Raw genomic sequence first — 21,829 nt, 5'->3', positions numbered from 1 at the left:
TCTAAGACAAGACCTCTTGTCTCGGGGTCCTGTCTACACCCAGACCTAGCTCGCCTGCCTTTGCTAGACCGCTCTTGAGTCATCCCTCTTAAGTTCCAAAAGGATCTCCCAGTCTGTCATTCAGATAATGCGCTGGGTGAGGAAACCTTTTTCAGCCCATATCTATTAGAATATGGCATAAATACTTAGTGGTGTGCTCAACACTATGATCATCTGGTTTTATGGATTTCCAGAAGTCACTGTTGTGGACATTGACCTAAAATGGTTAACTGCAAAGACTTTTTTTTTTTTTTTTGTTTGTTTTTTTTTTTTTGTTTCTGCTATAGCCTCGGCAGTATGGGTGAGGTTAGACTTGGGAGTGCTTTCCTGCTGCTCTCCGTTTTTAATATTTCATTAGGATGGAGCAGTCCTGCGGACCAAACCGTGTTGTCTCCCCAAGGTATCCAGCTTCCATCTTGATGAAGAAATAGTGGTTCCGGCCTTCCAGTCAACAGACCTCGCAGTAGGAGAGGCCTCCTTGGATGTGATCCGTGCTCTTCAAATCTACATGGACCATACTAGTTTCATCAGGAAAACTGATTCACTTTGTCCTGTATGGATTCCACAAGTGAGGCTGGCCCGTTAACAGACTCTGACCAGGTGGCTTCGCATGACTATCTCACAGGCTAGTTTTCTGCTCATTCCATATCTCTGTGGAACCTTTGTGGGCAGCTCGTCATGGCATGTCTGCTGAAAGCCTATGCAAGGCAGCCATGTGGCCTTCTGGATTCTTAGGTTCTATGCCTTTGATAAGTTTGCCTCTCAAGATGCCTCATTTGGATGCAATGTTCTCCTCTTGGCTTAGGAGTGTCCCCCTCCCCTAGTTCAACTGCTTTGGGACATGCCCAAAGTCATGCCTATGGACACCAAAGAAGAAAATAACTTGTGTAATACCTTTTTTGTTAACTTTCTTTTGAGGTACATAGGATCCATAGGGCACCCACCCTGATGAACCTAGCTTTGATGGGTTACACTTCTCAGTCACCAGTTCCTGTTTCCTGCTTATGAGTTTCCTGTGTACCATTTCTTCCTTCTCTCCTATCCAGCTCCTGCCTTGGGCTTGTTAACAAACTGAGGAGCCTGAGCTTTCGGTGGGGTATGAGGGAGGACCAGTGCATTTTGGGAGTTTAACTGTTTGGTGCCCTTTTCCTGGTCTCCACCATCATACCCAAGGTCATTCCTATGGACCTCGAAGAACATTAACAAGGTTAGGTTGTGTGTGGGTTTTTTTTATTTTATTTTTTATTTGAAATTTACTTTATGGTGCTAACCAGCTAAGGATGCATAAAATCCAGGATTTGATAAAACGTAAGGGGACCAATGTTTTAAAATGGCAATCATTTAAAAAGCAAAACAAAGTTGTACACTTGCCACTTTAAAACATTGAATTTTGCAGATGCCTGTAAGATACAGGGATATTCAATTCTCCCCCCTTAGTTTTTGAATATTTTGTACACACAAAGCAACAGCAGTCAGTGAGAGCAGTAAGTGGGGTGGAGATAGGAAGTGAGACTGAACTTTGATAATTTTTTGGCTTTACAGGGCAGCCTCCATTACCACCATACAAGAGAGGATTTTGGCAGGATGTTGCAATGGCTGTAGGGAGCAGATCTGCACCGCATTGCCAGGAGAAATATATGGAGAGACAGCAGACAAAGGGATCAAAAGCACAAGCCAAGAAGAAAGTGAATTCTGCCAAGAAGAAAGCGGATGCTGCCAAAATGAAGCTAGAAAGTAAGAATATAAACGACAAAACGGAGCTGTCCAGGGCTCAAGTATCTGACCTTTCCTATTATAAAGTTCCTACAGTAGGTGCAGTACATGTTGCAGTCCACTGAATGTCAGTGTGTACTATTGTATTTCTTTTCACAGCTTAATTATCTAGTGTGTGGTTACATCTGACACCTTTTCGAGTACAGTTTAAACTGTCCTTCATGGTTGGTATAGCAAGAGACTGTATCTGTATGCCATTCAAATCTAAATGGCAAAATTGTAGAAATGTAACCTTTTTATCAAGTACATTCTATAAAATAATAGCTAGGAACTGATTGGGTACTAGGGGCAGCCCGGGCAGGGTCACTTTAGAAGAGCTTGTACATCTCCCCTAATCTGTCAAATTCAGGAAACTTATTTTGTGTAGCTGTATCCTCCTACACCTCACCTTTTAGGGGTCATGTAGGGTTACTTAGACACCTCGTCACTGGTGATTCTAAGATTTTGTACTTTCATACTTTAGAGCAGCGGTGGCCAACCTGTGGCTCTTGAGCCGCATGTGGCTTTCTTTCTTTAAATGTGGCTCCCAACACTCTAAAACATGTGACCACAACGGATACAGAAACCGCTGCACTCCAGCCAGACACACGCAGCAGCACTACAGGGACTGAAAACTGAAGGAGTTTGATACTAGAGGTGAGATGCCCACAAGCAAACAGAGGACACATTAGGGACTGCTGCAATGGCATGAGTTGGTGGGGGGTGGGGGGGGGAGGGGGGGCTGTAGTGATGCATGATGGTGTGCTAGAGTGACGCGAGAGGGTGCTGGAAGTAGTGACACATGGGAGAGCTGGCTGGAGTGACAGGAGGGTGTTGGCTGGAGTGACAGCAGGGTCTTGGCAGTAGTTACACATGGGAGAGCTGGCTGGAGTGACACAGGGGAGCTGGCTGGAGTGACGGGAGGGTCTTGGCAGGAGTGACACATGGGAGAGCTGGCTGTAGAGACACAGCAGGGTCCTGGCAGGAGTGATGCGGGAGGGTGCTGGAAGTAGTGACACATGGAAGAGCTGGCTGGAGTGACAGCAGGGTCTTGGCAGTAGTTACACACGGGGGAGCTGGCTGGAGTGACACGGGGGAGCTGGCTGGAGTGACACGGGGGAGCTGGCTGGAGTGACATAGGAGACATAGGAGGGTGCAAGCAGGAGTGACACATGGGAGAGCTGGCTGGAGTGACATAGGAGGGTCCAAGCAGGAGTGACACATGGGGGAGCTGGCTGGAGTGACACGGGGGAGCTGGCTGGAGTGACATAGGAGGGTGCAAGCAGGAGTGACACATGGGAGAGCTGGCTGGAGTGACACGGGGGAGCTGGCTGGAGTGACATAGGAGGGTGCAAGCAGGAGTGACACATGGGAGAGCTGGCTGGAGTGACAGGAGGGTCTTGGCAGGAGTGACACATGGGAGAGCTGGCTGTAGAGACACAGGAGGGTCCTGGCAGGAGTGATGCAGGAGGGTGCTGGAAGTGACACATGGGGGAGCTGGCTGGAGTGACAGGAGGGTCTTGGCAGGAGTGACACATGGGAGAACTGGCTGGAGTGACGCAGCAGGGTCTTGGCAGTAGTGATGCATGGAAGAGCTGGCTGGAGTGACAGGAGGATGTTGGCTGGAGTGACACATGGGGCAGCTGGCTGGAGTGACATAGGAGGGTGCAAGCAGGAGTGACACATGGGAGAGCTGGCTGGAGTGACACGGGGGAGCTGGTTGGAGTGACATAGGAGGGTGCAAGCAGGAGTGACACATGGGAGAGCTGGCTGGAGTGACACGGGGGAGCTGGTTGGAGTGACATAGGAGGGTGCAAGCAGGAGTGACACATGGGAGAGCTGGCTGGAGTGACAGGAGGGTCTTGGCAGGAGTGACACATGGGAGAGCTGGCTGTAGAGACACAGGAGGGTCCTGGCAGGAGTGATGCAGGAGGGTGCTGGAAGTAGTGACACATGGGGGAGCTGGCTGGAGTGACAGGAGGGTCTTGGCAGGAGTGACACATGGGAGAACTGGCTGGAGTGACGCAGCAGGGTCTTGGCAGTAGTGATGCATGGAAGAGCTGGCTGGAGTGACAGGAGGATGTTGGCTGGAGTGACACATGGGGCAGCTGGCTGGAGTGACATGGAGCAGCTGGCTGGAATGACATAGGAGGGTGTTGGCTGGAGTGACACATGTAGGAGCTGAAATTTATTATGTGAATCTGGCTTTTTCAATTTTATGTGAAAGTGGCTTTTTTTAATGGATCTGGCTTAAAAAAAAATTTATTATGTCGTTCTGGCTTTTTCAATGTTTTTTATACCAGGGGCGTGGTCTAGCAGGCACAAGGCCACATTTTTGCATGTGCGCCATCGGCTCGATGTCGGCTCTTTGACGTACATAACAAGGTTTTTTGGCTCTTTGTCACTGACTGGTTGGCCACCCCTGCTTTAGAGCTTTTTTATTGCATTGTAGCTGCACCCAAAGTTGCTCAGTGTTCTGGGGACTTTGTTATAGAAATGTTGCAGTAGACTTGATATAAAGTCTCAAACGAAGCACAATGCTGTATACGCAGAACACTCAGGACTGTCCTGTCTTTGCCTTTTACTCCCATTCGATACATGAAATGGAAGGTGACCATTTGCTCCCAACCTGGTTTTTGGCTGACACTAACAGAGCAACATTTTCTTCTTGTCAAACTCAATATTGGAAACTCCACTCACTACCCTAATGGGCGCTAGCTACAAATACCTGAAGAGATGTCAATAAAGTACAATAAAAACCGGTGCTGCAAGGAAATGTGAGTGATAAGTATTCAAACTCATTACTTATTAATCCATTCAAATAGACTAAGGTGCTGGGAAAAGTAAACTTTCTCTTGCGTCCTAGGGGATACTGGGGTCCATATTAGTACCATGGGGTATAGACTGGTCCACTCTAAGAGTTTAATGGTGTGGTCTGGCTCCTCCCTCTATGCCCCTCCTACCAGACTGTTTAGAAAATGTGCCCGGAGGAGCCAGTCACAGCTAGGGGAGTTCTACAGAGCTTCTCTAGAAAAGTGTTTTTTATTTTTTTATTTTAGGTTATTTGTTTTGTTTTTTTCACAGGGAGGCTGCTACCAACAGCCTCCCTGCATTGAGGGGGGAGCAGTGTCTGCCTTGCGGGGTCTGAGCCACTGTCTCTGCTGACTGGATACTGAGCTCCAGAGGGGATAGATCACTCCCCGCCGCAGGGGAATGCTCACCCCGGCAGCATGTTTACAGAGCTGAAGTTTGTCGAGTGAGTCATCGGCTCCCTAACAAGCAGGGAGCTGATGTGAAGATGGCGGCTACAGGCTTCCCGGAAGATGATAGAAAAAAATGGGAGTCCCCGCCTATAGTTGACGCCTCTGTCTCTAGGCCAGTGTTTTTCAACCGCTGTGCCACGGCACACTAGTGTGCCGCGAGCGGTTGCCAGGTGTGCTGCTGCCTGCAAGAGACCTGCGCCACCCGCCAGAGATGCCAGCACAGCTGCTACTGCAATCAGTAGCCAGTTCGGCAGTGCTATGCACTTCCGCTAGCCACCCGTGACCTATGGTGAGTCATAGGTCACGCACGGCCCACCCACTGCTGCTCCATGCAGGTCCATCCCCCTCAGTGCTCCTCACTTCTCCCACCACTGGGAAAGATTTAACAGCTATAGATTATAAAATATATATTTATGTATGTGTGGGATTACTGTGGGGTGGGGGCAGACATTGCATGGAATTATTTTGGGGGGGTGAAGTGAGTGGAATTACTGTGGGGGACAATGTTTATGCAATATGGAGTTGTGCATATATGAAGTGGCAATTTTGTACTGCTGGTGGGAACTTTTAGATGTGGTTCTGATGACTCCATCTGCATTATACAGTTATAAAAAATAAGGAATAGTGACCAGGTTAAATTGCAGGTGAAATTAGTTGGGGAGGCAGTGTGGGATTGAATTACTTTAGGGGACAGTGTGTGGCATTATTATAAATTAGTTTTAGTGCTGTGGGAGCCAGTGTGTGGGGGGTTTTATCCCGTGGGGCACTGATGGTGTGCCTTGGCAATTTTTAAAGTCTTGTAGGTGTGCCGCGAGTTGAAAATCACTGCTCTAGGCTGTCAAAACAGGTGGTTTTACCAGTCCCGGGATCTACTACGTTGAAAGACCCGGCAGATTGCAAAGTGGATGCTACGCTCAAGTCCATATACACGGCTTCAGGAGCTATACTGCAGCCTACTATTGCCTGTGCATGGATTTCAAAAGCTATAGCAAGGTGGTCAGTCACTCTGCAGGAGGACTTGACTACGTTGGATAAAGGTGACGTTGATTTATTTTTACGTAACGTATAGGATTCTGCAGGGTTCCTGGTAGAATCCATGAAGGGCCTGGGTTCCATGGCTGCGGGGATCTTCTCCATGTCCGTCTTGGCTCGCAGGGGTCTCTGACTGTGCCAATGGTCTGCGGATGTGGAATCCAGGAAAAGTGTGGAGAGCCTACCCTATACAGGTCAGGCTTTGTTTGGGGAGGCGCTGGATGCATGGATTGCCATGGCTACCGCGGGTAAGTCTCTCTCCTTTTTCTCCCGTCAGCTGCACCGGCTACGAAGAAGCCTTTTGCTCCCAACACGTCAGTCCTTACGGCCCGCTAGGCCTAGAAAGAACAAGCTCTCTCCAGTGGCGTAAGTTCGCCCCAGTCGCCCGGAGGCATGATAAAATGTTGGTGCCCCCCACCACATGTATGTATGTATGTATACACGCACGCCACTTTCACTTAAAACACGCACGCCACTTTCACTTAAAACACGCACGCCACTTTCACTTAAAACAATTCGCACGCATAAACGCAGTGCTGCCAACATTTATTAAAGATACACACACTCACACTCTCACACCACACACACACTCTCACACCACACACACACAATGCAGCAGCTGGAGGCAGGTGGTGCCAGTGCCTACCTGTTGCTATCCCCAGGACGGAGGAAGAGAGAGCTTCAGCCGGCCAGCTCTGTTGGAAGTTCTGTGAGCAGCTGTGCGCTAGAGCTCCCCCTAGCTGCAGCCAGCTGTCAGCTGAGCTCTCGTCTCTGTGCATAGATACGAGGAGGCAGCTGCTGCTGCTGCCGTGTCCACGGCTCCTCCGTCCACTCGTGGCGATGGATTGTCGGGTGGGAGGCAATGGAGAAGTGCCCCCTGCAGGTCAGGAGCCCGGCGGCAGCCGACTCCATTGCCTCCCACAGTTCCGCCACTGGCTCTCACACACCTTCTTTAGAAGTGGTCGTGCCAAATCTAAAAAGCCTGCTCCCGCAGGTTCCCAGGACCAGAAGCCTGCTTCTAGTACCTCAAAGTCCTCAGCATGATGGTGGACCACAAAGCCTGGAAGAAGGTCGGGTGGGAGCAAAACTCTGGCATTTCAGCCACGTCTGGCCTGGACCCCTGGCTACAGGATATTGTGTCCCGGGGGTACAGGCTGGAGTTGCAAACTCTCCCACCTCACCGATACTTCAAATCAGGCTTGCCGGCAGACAGAGCTATTCTACTGGACGCTATCCGAAAATTGATAGTGTCTGAGGTCATTGTTCCAGTTCCACCTCATCAGTTGAACAAGGGTTACTATTCAAACCTTTTTTTTGTGGTACTGAAGCCGTATGGTTCAGTAAGGCCAATTCTGAACTTGAAATCTTTGAACCCTTATCTCAGGGACTTCAAATTCAAGATGGAGTCTTTCTCAGGGCAGTTATTTCAGGACTGACTGAGGGGGAGTTCCTGGTGTCCCTGGACATCAAGGATGGGTACCTCCACATTCCCATTTGGTCACCGCATCAGGCTTATCTCAGGTTTGCACTGTTAGATGATCACTCAGTGTCAGGCGCTGCCATTCGGTCTCTCCATGGAATTGAGGGTCTTCACCAAGGTGATAGCAAAGATGATGGTTCTCCGCAAGCAGGGGGTGAACATAGGGGGTAATTCCAAGTTGATCGCAACAGGACATTTTTTAGCAGTTGGGCAAAACCATGTGCACTGCAGGGCAGGCAGATATAGCATGTGCCGAGAGAGTTAGATTTGGGTGTGGTGTGTTCAATCTGCAATCTAAACCGCAGTGTAAAAATAAAGCAGCCAGTATTTACCCTGCACAAAAACAAAATAACCCACCCAAATCTAACTCTCTCTGCAAATGTTATATCTGCCTCCCCTGCAGGGCACATGGTTTTGCCCAACTGCTAAAAAATGTCCTGCTGCGATCAACTTGGAATTACCCCCATAATTCCATATCTGGAAGATCGGCTGATCAAGGCGTCATCCAAGGAGAAGTTAAGATCCATTGCTCTCACGACGCATCTGCTCAAGGAGCACGGTTGGATTCTGAACCTTCTAAAGTCTCATATGGAGCCGACAAGGAGGCTGTCTTTCCTGGGGATGATCCTCGACACTGAGGTGCAGAGGGTGTTTCTACCGGTGGAGAAAGCATTGGTGATTCAAACCATGGTCCGGGATGTCTTGAAGCCTGCCAGGGTGTCGGTTCATCAGTGCATCCGCCTTCTGGGGAAGATCGTTGCCTCCTACGAGGCTCTGCAGTACAGCAGGTTTCATGCTCGATCCTTTCAACTGGATCTCTTGGACCAGTGGTCGGGATCTTACCTACACATGCACCAGAGGATACGTCTGTCTCCGAAAGCAAGGAATTCGCTCCTCTGGTGGCTACAACTACCATACCTTCTGGAGGGCCAAAGGTTTGGAGTTCAGGACTGGATCCTTCTAACCACGGATGCAAGTCTAAGAGGTTGGGGAGCAGTCGCTCAAGGGGAGACCTTCCAAGGAAGATGGTCGAGTCAGGAGTCCATCCTTCCGATAAACATCCTGGAGCTAGGAGCCATATACAACTGCCTTCTTCAAGCAGCACACTTCCTACAGGGTCGGGCTGTTCAGGTGCAGTCAGACAACATGACCACAGTGGCTTACATAAACCGACAAGGCGGAACGAAGAGCAGGGCTGTAATATCAGAGGTGACAAAAATCCTCCTCTGGACAGAAAGGCACATTGTAGCGATGTCAGCAGTCTTCATTCTGGGAGTAGACAACTGGGAAGCAGACTTCCTCAGCAGCCACGATCTCCATCCAGGAGAGTGGGGCCTCCTCCCGGAGGTGTTCGAGGAGGTAACTGGTTGGTGGGGGGTGGGGGGGGGGGGGCTCCTCACCTAGACATGATGGCCTCCCGCCTCAACAAGAAGCTGCGGAGGTTACTGGTCCAGGTCGAGGGACCCACAGGCAGTGGTAATGCTGTGGGTGTTCATGTCGGTGTATGTATTCCCTCCAATTCCAAGAGTTCTACAACTTGTAAAAAGAACAAAGGTTCTGGCATACCTCATTGCTCCAGACTGGCCAAGGAGGGCTTGGTACACGGATCTGCTGGATCTATGGCTGGAAGATCCAAGGCCTCTACCTCTTTGGGAGGATCTTCTACTGCAGGGGCAGTTCACTTATCAAGACTTACCACTGCTACGTTTGACGGCATGGCGGTTGAGCGCCAGATCTTAGCTTGGAAGGGTATTCCAAGCGAGGTTATTCCTACCCTAATACAGGCTAGGAAGGGGGTAATGTCTAAACATTACCTTCGAATTTGGTGTGAATCCAAGAAATATCCTGCGGTGGAGTTTCAACTTGGACGGTTTCTCCTTTTCCTGCAAGCAGGTGTAGATATGGGCCTGAGATTGGGTTCCATCAAGGTCCAGATCTCAGCTTTGTCCATTTTCTTCCAGATACAATTGTCTGTCCTCCCCTGAGGTTCAGACCTTTTTTGAAAATGGTTCTGCACATCCAGCCTCCCTTTGTGGTGCCAACGGCTCCCTGAGATCTTGATGTGGTGTTACAGTTCCTGCAATCGGATTGGTTTGAGCCTCTACAGGAGGCTGAAATTAAGTTTATCACGTGGAAGCCGGTAACTTTGTTGGCTTCGGCTCGACGTGTCGGAATTGGGGGGCTTTGTCCTGTAAAAGTCCCTATCTGGTCTTCCATGAAGATAGGGCGGGACTCGGGACTCGTCAACAGTTCCGTCCTAAGGGTGTGTCAGCATTTCATATCAACCAACCTATTGTCAGTCGCAACTGGCACCACTCCTCCTCCTTAATTGCTTCAAAGGCCTTGGATGTTGTGATGGCTTTGAAGATTTATGTGAAGAGGATGGCACGTCACAGAAAATCTAACTCTGTTTGTCCTGTACGATCCCAAGAAAATTGGGTATCCTGCTTCTAAGCAGTAGATTTCCTGCTGGATCAGGTTCACCATCCAGCATGCATATTCTACAGCAGGATTGCAGTGTCCAAAGTCTGGTAAAGCCCACTCTACTCGAAAGGTGGGTTCTTCCTGGGCGGCTCCCTGGGGTGTCTCAGCTGTACACGTTTGCAGAGCAGCTACTTGGTCTGGATTGAACACGTTTGCTAAGTTGTACAAGTTAAATACTTTGGCCTCTGAGGACCTGAAGTTTGGTCAAGCAGTCTTGCAGGAGCCTGCTTGCGCTCTCTCCTGTTCTGGGAGCTTTGGTACATTCTCTCCCCCGCATGGTACTAATATGGACCCCAGCATCCTGTAGGACGTAAGAGAAAATAGGATTTTTGGTTACCTACTGGTTAAATCCTTTTCTCGTAGTCCGTAGGATGCTGGGCGTCCGCCCAGTGCTGCTTTGTCCTGCAGTGGTTCTTTGGTTCAGTACTGCCTGGTTCCTAGGTAAGTTTTGCATTCTTCACTGTTTCAGCTGTTGCTGAGTTTTCCGGCATGTTGGTCGAATTTGCCTTGTGTGAGCTGGTATGAATCTCACCACTATCTGTGTATTTCCTTCTCTCAAAGTATGTAGTCTCCTCGGGCACAGTTTCTAGACAGTCTGGTAGTAGCGGCATAGAGGGAGGAGCCAGCCCACACTGTTAAACTCTTAAAGTGCCAATGGCTCCTGGCGGACCTGTCTATACCCCATGGTACTAATATGGACCCCAGCATCCTCTACGGACTACGAGAAAAGGATTTGCTGGTAGGTAACCAAAATTCTATTTATAAACTCCATATTACAATTCCAGGCCAGTGTCCATAAGCCATATAAAGTCCGTTGTGCATGCACAAAGTGAGCAAAACTTAATTGCTGGGTGTAGCTGGCATGTCCTGCAATGGTAGGAAAATGCACTTACCAGGTTGGAGTCATTGTGGTCCCTGCTTCCACCCCAAGTCTCTACCAGAATTTATAGGAGTGCTGTTGAGTGGTGGTTCAGCTGTAATGGGTAGGGATCCCCACTGACCTGTCCATCCTTGTGTGTCTGGGCAACTTTTAGATTCTTGAGTCATTTTACTTTTGTGCATGCACAACTGAACTCCATTTAATTTTTTTTATTTTTTTAAATGGATATTGACCCAAGTGGTATTGGAGTTTATAAGTTTACTTGTTGCAGCACCTTTAGTCTATTTTAATTGACTGATAAACATGTCTTTACTTATCACGTTTTGCTTGTTCTTGTGTGAAGATCAGTAATTAAAAACTGCACTATAAGTCTTGCAGAAACTATGAACAAAAGATGAGACAAATGGGCACTTGGAACAATACTGACTGCTTGGAATCCTTTGCATTAATTTCCATAAATATGTTCCATTATTTAATATAATTCCACTTTTATATATTGTATGATGGCACTTTTGTGCTTTAGGCACTATATCCCCACAATATTGATTTAAGCTATCTCCCAGACAAAGAATATGCATAATAATAAAAGGAAATCTAATGCAGATGTCTTCTGATTGTTAATTATCCTATAAATGTACATAACTTAAATGTTGCACTAATGCCTCTATGCAGCATGGTCAGACTGAGGACATAACATTAATTGGGTGTTGTCATGACTGGCTGGCCGATTCTCCAGATATGTCAATCTGAGAATCACCACTAGTGATTTATGGTTACCTCAGCACATCTGGTTTAATGAAAACCCGGTAACTGCCACCAGCAAAGGAACCCAAAACATCAATATATGGACACAAGACAGTCCTTTGCTGCTATCTGCATCCAGAATTATTAATTTCACACTCGCACATAGCATTGACCTTACACGGATTCACCAAGAGACATGGAGAATACGCTAAAATTATCTTTTAATTCAAACAAAATAATCCAAGGTATGATATAAAAAAATATAATCTTAGAAATGTGGACAAAGTACAGTACATAAGTCTTGGAAAACCAAAGGAAAATATTTCAGAAGCCCACCACTTAATCAAAATCTTCCGATGTAGGGGGACTTTAAGATGGTTCAGCTTGTGTGGTGGAGTCCCCTCAAAAGAATGAACACGCAACACTGAGGAACAAGTGCAATTATACTTTCACAACTACACTCCTCCCTCCCACCTTTTTTGTTCTTTAGCTCAGTGCTGGACATTTAAGGGATCATACATGGTCTTTAAAATGGATAGGTGAGGGGGAGCTAGCCCAGATGTACACAACATTCCACTACTCCCTGGGGGTGAAACTCGCATGACCTAGTCTGGTGGTTAGAGAATGAATATTTGCCGATTAATAATTTTTATTTTTTTTATTGCTGAAGTCTGGATAACAGCATTTTATCTAGTTTCATGAATCCAGGGCCATCAATTTTCCCTTCTCCCAGGTCTGTGTAATACATCACTTATAGGACACATGCTGTTGAACCATCTAGGTGACACAAAACCATTTCTTTACATACTTACACAATTCTCATACTGCTGTCCGCGTGTAAGTGTCACAGGTGTGATTTCTGTCTCATAGCAAACAGTAAAGAAAAGGAGACTGTAGAAATCACAGCAAATGTGGGGACTCTAAAAAGAAAGCGGCAAATGCGGGAATTTTTGGATCAAATGGAGAAGGATGACCATGACGATCTGTTCAGCGATACGATGTTCCAGAGTATGAAAGTGAAGGTAAGAAACAGCAATGTGACTGCAGCAGTTACAGCCATTACATTATGCAAATGTATTTCTGTTCTCTGTGCGCTAATTTTCATAACTGAATGTTTCCACAGGAAAGCGCTGTTACCCATAGCGACTAGTCAGATGTTTGCTATTACTTGCTGTGCTACACCTAACCCTCCACCTGGAACAAAATGTTCTGCTCCCAAAGCTCCCCTCTAATTATCTATTACATTTGCTTGTGCTGAATTCAGGCAATGAGGGTACATGGCACCGATTCGTTTATTCTGAAAATGTAACTAATAGTGGCTATGTGGGATATTCAGGAGAACAGCAGTTTGTACCTGTTGGCAAGTGTCCTGTGCTACAGGGTTATTTTCTGCTTGGTTGCCACACTTCTGCACAATGGGGGTAATTCCAAGTTGATCGCAGCAGCAAGTTTGTTAGCAATTGGGCAAAACCATGTGCACTGCAGGGGGGGGGGGGGGGCAGATATAAAATGTGCAGAGTTAGATTTGGGTGGGTTATATTGTTTCTGTGCAGGGTAAATACTGGCTGCTTTATTTTTACACTGCAATTTAGATTTCAGTTTGAACACACCACACCCAAATCTAACTCTCTCTGCACGTTTTATCTGTCCTCCCTGCAGTGCACATGGTTTTGTCCAACTGCTAACAAATTTGCTGCTGCGATCAACTCAGAATTAGGACCAATAACCTGTGGACCAGTTTTTTTTTTTTTTTGTTTTTTTTTTGTTTTGTTTTTGTTTGTTTTTTAAATCCATATCCCAGGTCTGTCACAAGCAGATGCACCTGAAATATCAATGAGCCAGTGGAATAAAGTCAGTGCCTATTAGAATAGCAGCATATTCTATAACAACGTAGGAACCTAGAATGTGACTGCAGGTAAGAACCACTTGTCCCATTCAGTCTGCCATATATGCATGTAGACCCAACACAATAGGGTTCATTTTGTCAGGATCTAGTTAATTTGAAAGTATATTTCTGGTTTGTGTGAGGAAACTAGAAGGCTCGGAGCAAACCCACACAATCATGGGGAGAATATAGAAACTGTAAAGTTAAGGCTATGGTGGGATTTGAACACATGACCAAGGGTGTAGCTGCCAATGTTACATGTGTTAAATACTCTTTCGCTATTGGTGGTACACAGGGGTCCTTACAAACTTTTGCCTTGGAGCATGCATTATATCTAGGTATGACCCTAGACCTGCTTATTGTAATGTGGTATAAAATGAACTCCAGGGCATTATGTTATATAATATGACCTGGGGACACTATGCTGTGGCACAGTGATGCGGAAACACTGTAATGTGGCATATGTACTGGGGGCACTATGCTGTGGCACAGTGAAGTGGAGGAACTGTAATGTGGCATATGTACTGGGGCCACTATGTCATGTGTTGCACAATGTATATACTGGCAGCTTTACAGTGACACATAATGTGAACTAGAGCACTACTATGGTTAAGAAAATGTATGGGGCATAAAATGAACTGCTGCAGAAAGGTCTGTCTTGAAGCATTGGGAAAGGGACCACTTCAAAATGTTGCTGTGGGGCCTACAAAGTTCTGACCTGTCTGACCTGTGTGTGTTACTTTAAGTATATTTCATTGTAATGCTCCATGGCAGCACTTACAATCAGATGTGCGGTGGGCACTTTTCGTGTTTTGGATCTGGATTGGCTTTGCCAAAACCACACTTGCGTGTTTTGGTTTTAGACCTGGATGATTTTTGAAAAACACAGCTAAAATCACAATTTGGGGGTCATTTTGATCCAACGGTATTATTAACCTCAATAACCTTCATTTCCAGTCTATTCTGAACACCTCACAATATTGTTTTTAGGCCAAAAGGTTGCACCGAGGTGGCTGTATGACTAGCAAAGCGACACAAGTGCGCGGCACAAACACCTGGCCCATCTAGGAGTGGCACTGCAGTGTCAGACAGGAAGCCAGATGTAAAAAATAGGCCCTAAACAGCACATGGTGCAATGAGGTAGCTATATGACTAAGCTAAGCGACACAAGTGTGCGGCCAGGGTCGGACTGGCCCACAGGGGAACAGGGGAAACCACCAATGGGCCCACCTCCTCCTCTAGGGTTTAGGTTCCAGGCTGTATCCCTTCATTATACATATGTTACCTTATACGGCACAGGACTATGGGACCAGCCCATGCACTCGCGGTTAGGTGGGCCTCTGTGGTGGTTGGCCACACCTCCACTATTGCCTGGCCACATCCATAAGCATGGGCCCCTAACACTGCATTTCCCCGGTGGGCCCTTCTTGCCCCAGTCTGACAGTGTGTGGCACAAACATGGGATGTGCTGGAATATGTCTAGATGTAATACACGCACAATATTGGTGGCACAGGAAAGCGTACCCCTAAACCACACACTGTAAAGCCTGTAAAATTTATTTGGATAATAACCCTTTTACTTGGAGCTATTATAATAATCTGCACAGGCGAGCATACCCCTACACCACACAGGGCAAACCCTGTAAAAATGATTTGGATAGTATAAGTAGTGTGTGTGTGTGTGTGTGTGTGTGTGTGTGTACAACCCTTATTATTTGGAGTAAATAATATACAGCACAAGACACCACCACTGGACTTATACAGCAGTACCCCTGGAGTTGTACGTCTGTGTCAGACAGGATGGCACTTTAAAAAAAAAAAAAAAAAACTAGTCCCCAAACAGCGCAAGATGGAATTGTCCTTGGGCCCACCCTTATGTTGTATAAACAGGACATGCACACTTTAACAAACTAAGAATTTCAGCGACAGGGTCTGCCACACAACTGTGGCTGATATTAGTGCTGCTTTTTTGGTGGGGGCCCAAACAAACCAATCAATCTCTCCTTGCACAAACTGGCTCTACAAAGGCAAGATGTTGATCTCATCCTCCAATTCCTCACCCCTTTCAGTGTGTATCTCTGACTCCGAGTATGTATTCGTCCCCACTGGAATCCACCATCACAGGTCCCTGTGTATCTTCTGGAGGCAATTACTGGTCAAGGTCTTCCTGGAGGAATTTATAATTCATTTTGATTAACATCTTCTCCACATTTTGTGGCAGTAACCTCCTATGACGATCGCTGACAAGGTTACCGGCTGCACTAAACACTCTTTCGGAGTGCACACTGGAGGGGGGGAGGGGGTGGCAACTTAGGTAAAATAAAGCCAGTTTGTGCAAGGGCATCCAAATTGCCTCTTTTTCCTGCCAGTATACATACGGACTGTTTGATATGCCTACTTGGATGCTGTCACTTATATAATCCTCCACCATTCTTTCAATGGTGACCAGAATCATATGCAGTAGACATGTCAGTAATCGTTGGCAGGTCCTTCAGTCCGGACCAGATGTTGGCACTCGCTCCTGACTGCCCTGCATCATCGCCAGCTGGTGGGCTAGGAAATTTTATCCTTTTCCTTGCAGCCCCAGTTGCGGGAGAAAATGAAGGAGACACTGTTGATGGGCCACGTTCCGCTTGAGTTGACTATTTTCTCACCAGCAGGTCTTTGAACCTCTGCACACTTGTGTCTGCTGGAAAGATACAATGTAGGCTTTAAACCTAGGATCGAGCACAGTGGCCAAAATGTAGTGCTCTGATTTCAACAGATTGACCACCCTTGAATCCTGGCAAAGCGAATGAAGGGCTCCATCCACAAGTCCCACATTCTTAGCCGAATCGCTCCGTCTTAGCTCCTCCTTAAATTTCTCCAGCTGCTTCCGCAAAAGCCTGCGGGGAATGACCTGACTCAAGCTGGCAGTGTCTGAGCTGACCTCACGTGTGGCAAGTTCGAAGGGTTGGAGAACCTTGCACAAGACTGAAATCATTCTCCACTGCGCTTGAGTCTGGTGCATTCCCCCTCCTTTGCCTATATCGTAGGTGGATGTATAGGCTTGAATGGCCTTTTGCTGCTCCTCTATCCTCTGAAGGATATAGAGTTGAATTCCACCTCTTGCTTCAGGTGATGACAGGGCAGGTTCAGGAGTGTTTGCTGGCATTCCAGTCTTCAGCACGTGGTGGCATAATGTCTAAAGTGGCCTGAAAAATTGCGGGCCACTGGCAGAATCTCCTAAACACCCCTGTCATTTTTAAAAAAATTCTGCACCACCAAATTAATTGTATGTGCAAAACACGGGATGTGCTGGAGTTTGCCCAGATGTAATGCATGCACAATATTGGTGGCATTGTCCGATATCCCAAATCCCCAGGAGAGTCCAATTGGGGTAAGCCAATGTGCAATGTCCCTCAGTTTCCATAAGAGGTTGTCGGCAGTGTGCCTCTTACGGAAAGCAGTGATATATATAGCGTAACCTGCCTAGGAATGAGTTGGTGTTTGCGAGATGCTGCTACTGGTGCCGTTGCTGCGGGAGGCAGTACATCTACCCAGTGGGCTGTCGGTCATATAGTCCTTAGTCTGCCCTGTTCCACTTGTCCACATGTCCGTGTTATAATTGCATTTTTTAGAACACGGAGTACACTTTTTTTTCTCCCCCCCCCCCCCCCTGACATCTCTGTACATTCTTGGTATCTCCTTCCTAGTGAAGTGGAAACTAGATGGGATTTGGTACCGGGGGGACACTACCTCCATCAATTAAATAAGTCCCACTGAACTAATGGTGGATACCGGACGCATGTGTAACAGCAACATAGCTGTCAAGGCCTCAGTTATCCGCTTTGCAACAGGATGACTGCTGTCATATTTAATCTTCCTCGCAAAGGACTGTTGGACAGTCAATTGCTTAGTTGAAGTAGTACAAGTGATCTTCCAACTGGGATGACTATCAACTCCCAGCAGCAATAGGCGCACCACTCAAGAATCCTCCGGAGGAATCCCGGTTAGAAGAGGTCGCCTCAGTCTTGCCATTGTCATGGCCTGCAGGACTACTGTCGTTCCTGACTGAGGAGGAAGTTCAGGGAGTTGGTGGTGTGGCTTGCTGGAGCTTGGGTACAAGAGGAAGAAGGGATTTAGGGGTCAGTGGACTGCTTATGCTCTTACCAAAAGTTGCACAACTTGACACTGACTTCTGATGAATGCGCAACAGGTGACGTATAAGGGAGGATGTTCCTAGGTGGTTAACGTCCTTACCCCTACCTATTACGGATTGACAGAGGCAACACACTGCTTGACACCTGTTGTCCGGATTTGTGGAGAAATAATTCCACGCCGAAGAGGTGGCTTTTTTTTTGGGGGTATTTTGCCCAGGCATCACAATGGGCTTATTCATCCCATGGACAACAACTGTCTCCCCCAGTGCCTAATTTTAAAAAACCACAACCATCAGAATCCTTATCGACAACTTCCTTCTCAGCGCAAGCAACACCCATATCCTCATCCTGGTTACTTCAACAGTGACATCTTCAATTTGAATATCAGGAACTGGACTGTGGGTGCTCCTTCCAGCACTTGCAGAGGGCGTGCAAATGGTGGAAGGAGCCACCTCTTACCATCCAGTGTTGGGAAGGTCAGGCATCGCAACCGCTGACACACACACACACACACACACTTGGACTCTCCTTGGGTAGTTTGTGATACCATCTTAGAACGCACAGTTCTTTGCTGTGCTTTTTCCAGCTTAACTCTTTTTTATAATTTTTCGAGCGGGAGGATGAGGGCTTCCATCGTCATGTGAAGCTGAACCACTAGTCATGAACATAGGCCAGGGCCTTAGCCATTCCTTGCCACTCCATGTCTTAAATGGCATATTGGCAAGTTTACGTTTCTCAGACCATTTAAATTTATTTTTTTGGGTCTTTTTACTGAACTTTGACTTTTTGGATTTTACATGCCCTCTGTCAATTGGGCATCAGCCTTGGCAGATGACATTGATGGCCTTTCATCGTTCATGACTAGTGGCAGCAGCTTCAGTACTAGGAGGAAGTGGTTCTTGATCTTTCCCTATTTTATCCTTCATTTTTGTTCTCCATTTTTCTGGAGTTACTTAACACAATATGCGACACAGTACAGCGTATCCCTACACTACACAAGGCAAACCCTGTCAAATTTATTTGGATTAAATATTAATAACCCCTTTTTAAATGGAGTAAATAATATACCGCACAGGACAGTACCACTGGACTTGTACGCTTGTATCACTGGTCTGGAATTATACGGTTGTACCACTGGACTTATACGCCAGTACCACTGGATGTATAGGTCCAGTGGTAGTGCCATATATCACTGGACTGGACCTATATGCCAGTATTATTGGACTGGACACGTACGCCAGTACCACTGGATGTATAGGTCCTGTGGTACTGCCGTATATCACTGGACGGGACCTATATGGCAGGATCACTGGACTTATACGGCTGCACCACTGGACTGGAATTTATACGCCAGTACCACTGGATCTATACGCCAGTTGGTGTCTACAATGTACCACGTCCAGGTCCATAGTTACTAGACAATTCTTCTGTCATCCGCTGCATGGAACAAAGATCCGATTGCGACACCATCTAACATGCATGATGGATCATGTCATCTCTTACTTGGCCTGTCCTTGTGGTAAGATGTATGTCGGTAAGACAGTCCAGACCTTCTGTGAGAGGATGACTCGGCACAGATCCTCCCTCCATCCATTTGGCATCTTCTACTGGTAAGACTGATTAAACTGGTAGCAGCGCACTTCTTGCAGCAGAAGCATCAACTTTCTACCTTACGATGCATGATGATTGATTGGATTTCCCCCCCTACCCAGGGGTGGTGATGGGGATAGACTCCTGCTGAAACGTGAGGCATACTGGATACACTTTCTCTGCACCATGTCACCAAAATGTCTGAATGAGCAGAATCCGCTACATATGTTCTTGTGATCTGTTTCTCCTGGGGAGATATATATATATATATATATATATATATATATATATATATATATATATATATATATATATATATATATATATATATATATATATATATATATATATATATATATATATATATATATATATATATATATATATAATTATAATTTTTTTTTTTTTATTTTTTTTTTGGAGTTAATTTCTTTTTCTAATTGATTTTTGACAGTGCAGGAGTGTCACACAGCTGAGTGTGTCACTCTCAACATCCTCTGATCCTGTATTCATTTTTTGCATTATTTATTGTTATAGTATATCCGTTTTAATATTGTGTTTCCCGTGTGTGTGTTTTGACATGTACACATGGGGTACACAATCGATTTTTATGTTTTTCACTGGTTTTTAATTTGTTGGGGTAACCTCTTATAAAAGACGCATGTTCTAGGGGGGTGATTGTTATTTGCCTCCATGTGATATGAGTTAGCACTGTGGATTTATACATACCGTGGTTGGAGTCAGTACGCAGTTCCAAATTTGATATATTACATATACTTTATGCTCTAACATTGATTGGTATGTGTGACAGGACGGTACCGTACGTAAGCACTCGCCGCTTTCGCGTCCCGTCGACTGCGCACAAAATGGAAGGTCAAGCCGCACGAGGCCTGACCACATTGGGGATTCCCGCTTACCGTCAGTAACCGCCTGGTACTGACTCCACCCACTGCGTTGTGGGCGGGTTCTCGCTGCCACCACCAAACTCCTAACCTGCCGTGGCGTTTGGAACCACGGTTCTGCTCTGTATGTGCCGACGCACTGCCTTACCACAGCTGTGTGGTGCTGACGAATCCCCACTAGCCACTTGCTAGGCCTCTACCGGTAGCTGGCGGAAGGCGGAGCTTGGAGACGTCAGGTGCTTCCCTGGACAGCCGGAGAACGGGGCTAGGTTTGGCCTAACCCGGTAGGTCACAAGATAAAGCAGTCTTCTTGAGGCAAAGGTGTTTATTGCTCAAATAACCTTTAAAAAGGCTCCTCCCTATTGCTAGGGGCAACAGCATACAATCAAGATGTTTTCAGCAGAAGAAGATGTTACAATTACACACTCCTATGGGCCAACTGCCCTTCTTTTATCCCTCTCCAAGACCCCTTACCACAGGGGGTAAGCCCGCCCTGTGGTGCACAACCAATCAATGTTTACCCATGAGCTGTGCATGCTCTGGTCTCATGCACACCTAACATTGTTCCCTATGGACAGTGGGGAGTGGTCGGTCTCCTTGGACTCTCCCATCTGGGAGAGTCGGGATACTCCCCGGTGCCGTTCAGTCTGGCTGGGGGGAAGTTTTTCCCTCCTAAACTGACTTCCAGAAACCTGCCCGGGACCCCTCTCACTGCCTGCAGCCTGGATTTGGGCTCCAGAGCTGGGCAGCCTGGCTCCCCGGTCCAGGTTTCTTGGCACTACGGCTGATCTCCATGGAGCTCCAAGAAACCACTCAGCTTGTTTCATAGCTAAGCTGCTTCTCTCTCTCTCTCTCCCTGTGCCTCTTGGAAATGTGAGGCTGGATGGAAAAACATTCCGTTTTTTGGGGAAAAGGTCTGGGAGAATCCATCAGCCTGCACAGCTATGGATTCCCCCCTCCTGGGACACACAATCAAGTAAGTGCAATTTATCTTTAAATACATTACATTTTAAATCACACTGTACATTTCCCTTTAAATATACACTGAGCCTGTGCCTTGCACAGACTCTACATACTCAGGCACTGCAGTGCCTTACAACACACTGTATGTCATTATTTTACACAATGTTTCGTTCTGTAACTACTGTGTACTAGCCCTGCAGCCTGGCTGCTAGGGCTCTCTGTGTGCTGGAGGTATGGGGCTGGCTTCCCCCACCCTCCAGCCTGTCTGCCTGCCACTGGGGTCCAGGGAGCTGGCTCTCCCTGTCCCCCCAGTGTGGCACTACTTTTGTGGCCCCGCCGCACGCAGCGGCGCACCCCCCTGTACTGAAGCCCGGCGGCCCGGGACACTTGTCCCGGCCGCCGTGACTCTGGCTCTGTTGCAGCGCTGAGGCGCCGGGAGCGTAGCTCCCGGACCCCAGCGCTCATCAGCCTGCTTGCCAACCTAATTTCCCCCACACCGCTAGGGAGCCGGCTAGCCCGGTCCCCCGTGAGCGGTGCTGACTTGTGGCCTCGCTGCAGCGTCCGGCGGGGAGCCGGGCTGCAGCGCACCCCCCTCGCCGGCTAGCAGCCCGGGACGTCCGTCCCGGCTGCTGCGGCTGGCCACCCGTGCTGGGCTGAGGCGCTGGGAGCAGAG

General features: G+C 47.4%; 1 protein-coding gene across 2 annotated transcripts in view; it reads left to right on the top strand.

The window, feature by feature from the left end:
* Nucleotides 1–21,829, top strand: part of LOC134980045 (mis18-binding protein 1-like) — a 90,962-nt gene that overhangs the window by 7,762 nt on the left and 61,371 nt on the right. For both annotated transcript variants that reach the window (XM_063946658.1, XM_063946659.1), the window contains exons 2-3: nt 1,582–1,773; nt 12,545–12,696. In XM_063946658.1, coding sequence (XP_063802728.1) covers nt 1,632–1,773; nt 12,545–12,696 — 294 coding nt within the window. In that variant the 5' untranslated portion in view covers nt 1,582–1,631. The remainder of the gene's footprint in view (nt 1–1,581; nt 1,774–12,544; nt 12,697–21,829) is intronic.

Source organism: Pseudophryne corroboree, chromosome 12 (assembly GCF_028390025.1).
Source record: "Pseudophryne corroboree isolate aPseCor3 chromosome 12, aPseCor3.hap2, whole genome shotgun sequence".
NCBI classification, from domain to species: domain Eukaryota; kingdom Metazoa; phylum Chordata; class Amphibia; order Anura; family Myobatrachidae; genus Pseudophryne; species Pseudophryne corroboree.
The sequence above is the reverse complement of the archived record's forward strand: the minus strand, read 5'-3'. Positions and strand labels throughout refer to the sequence as shown.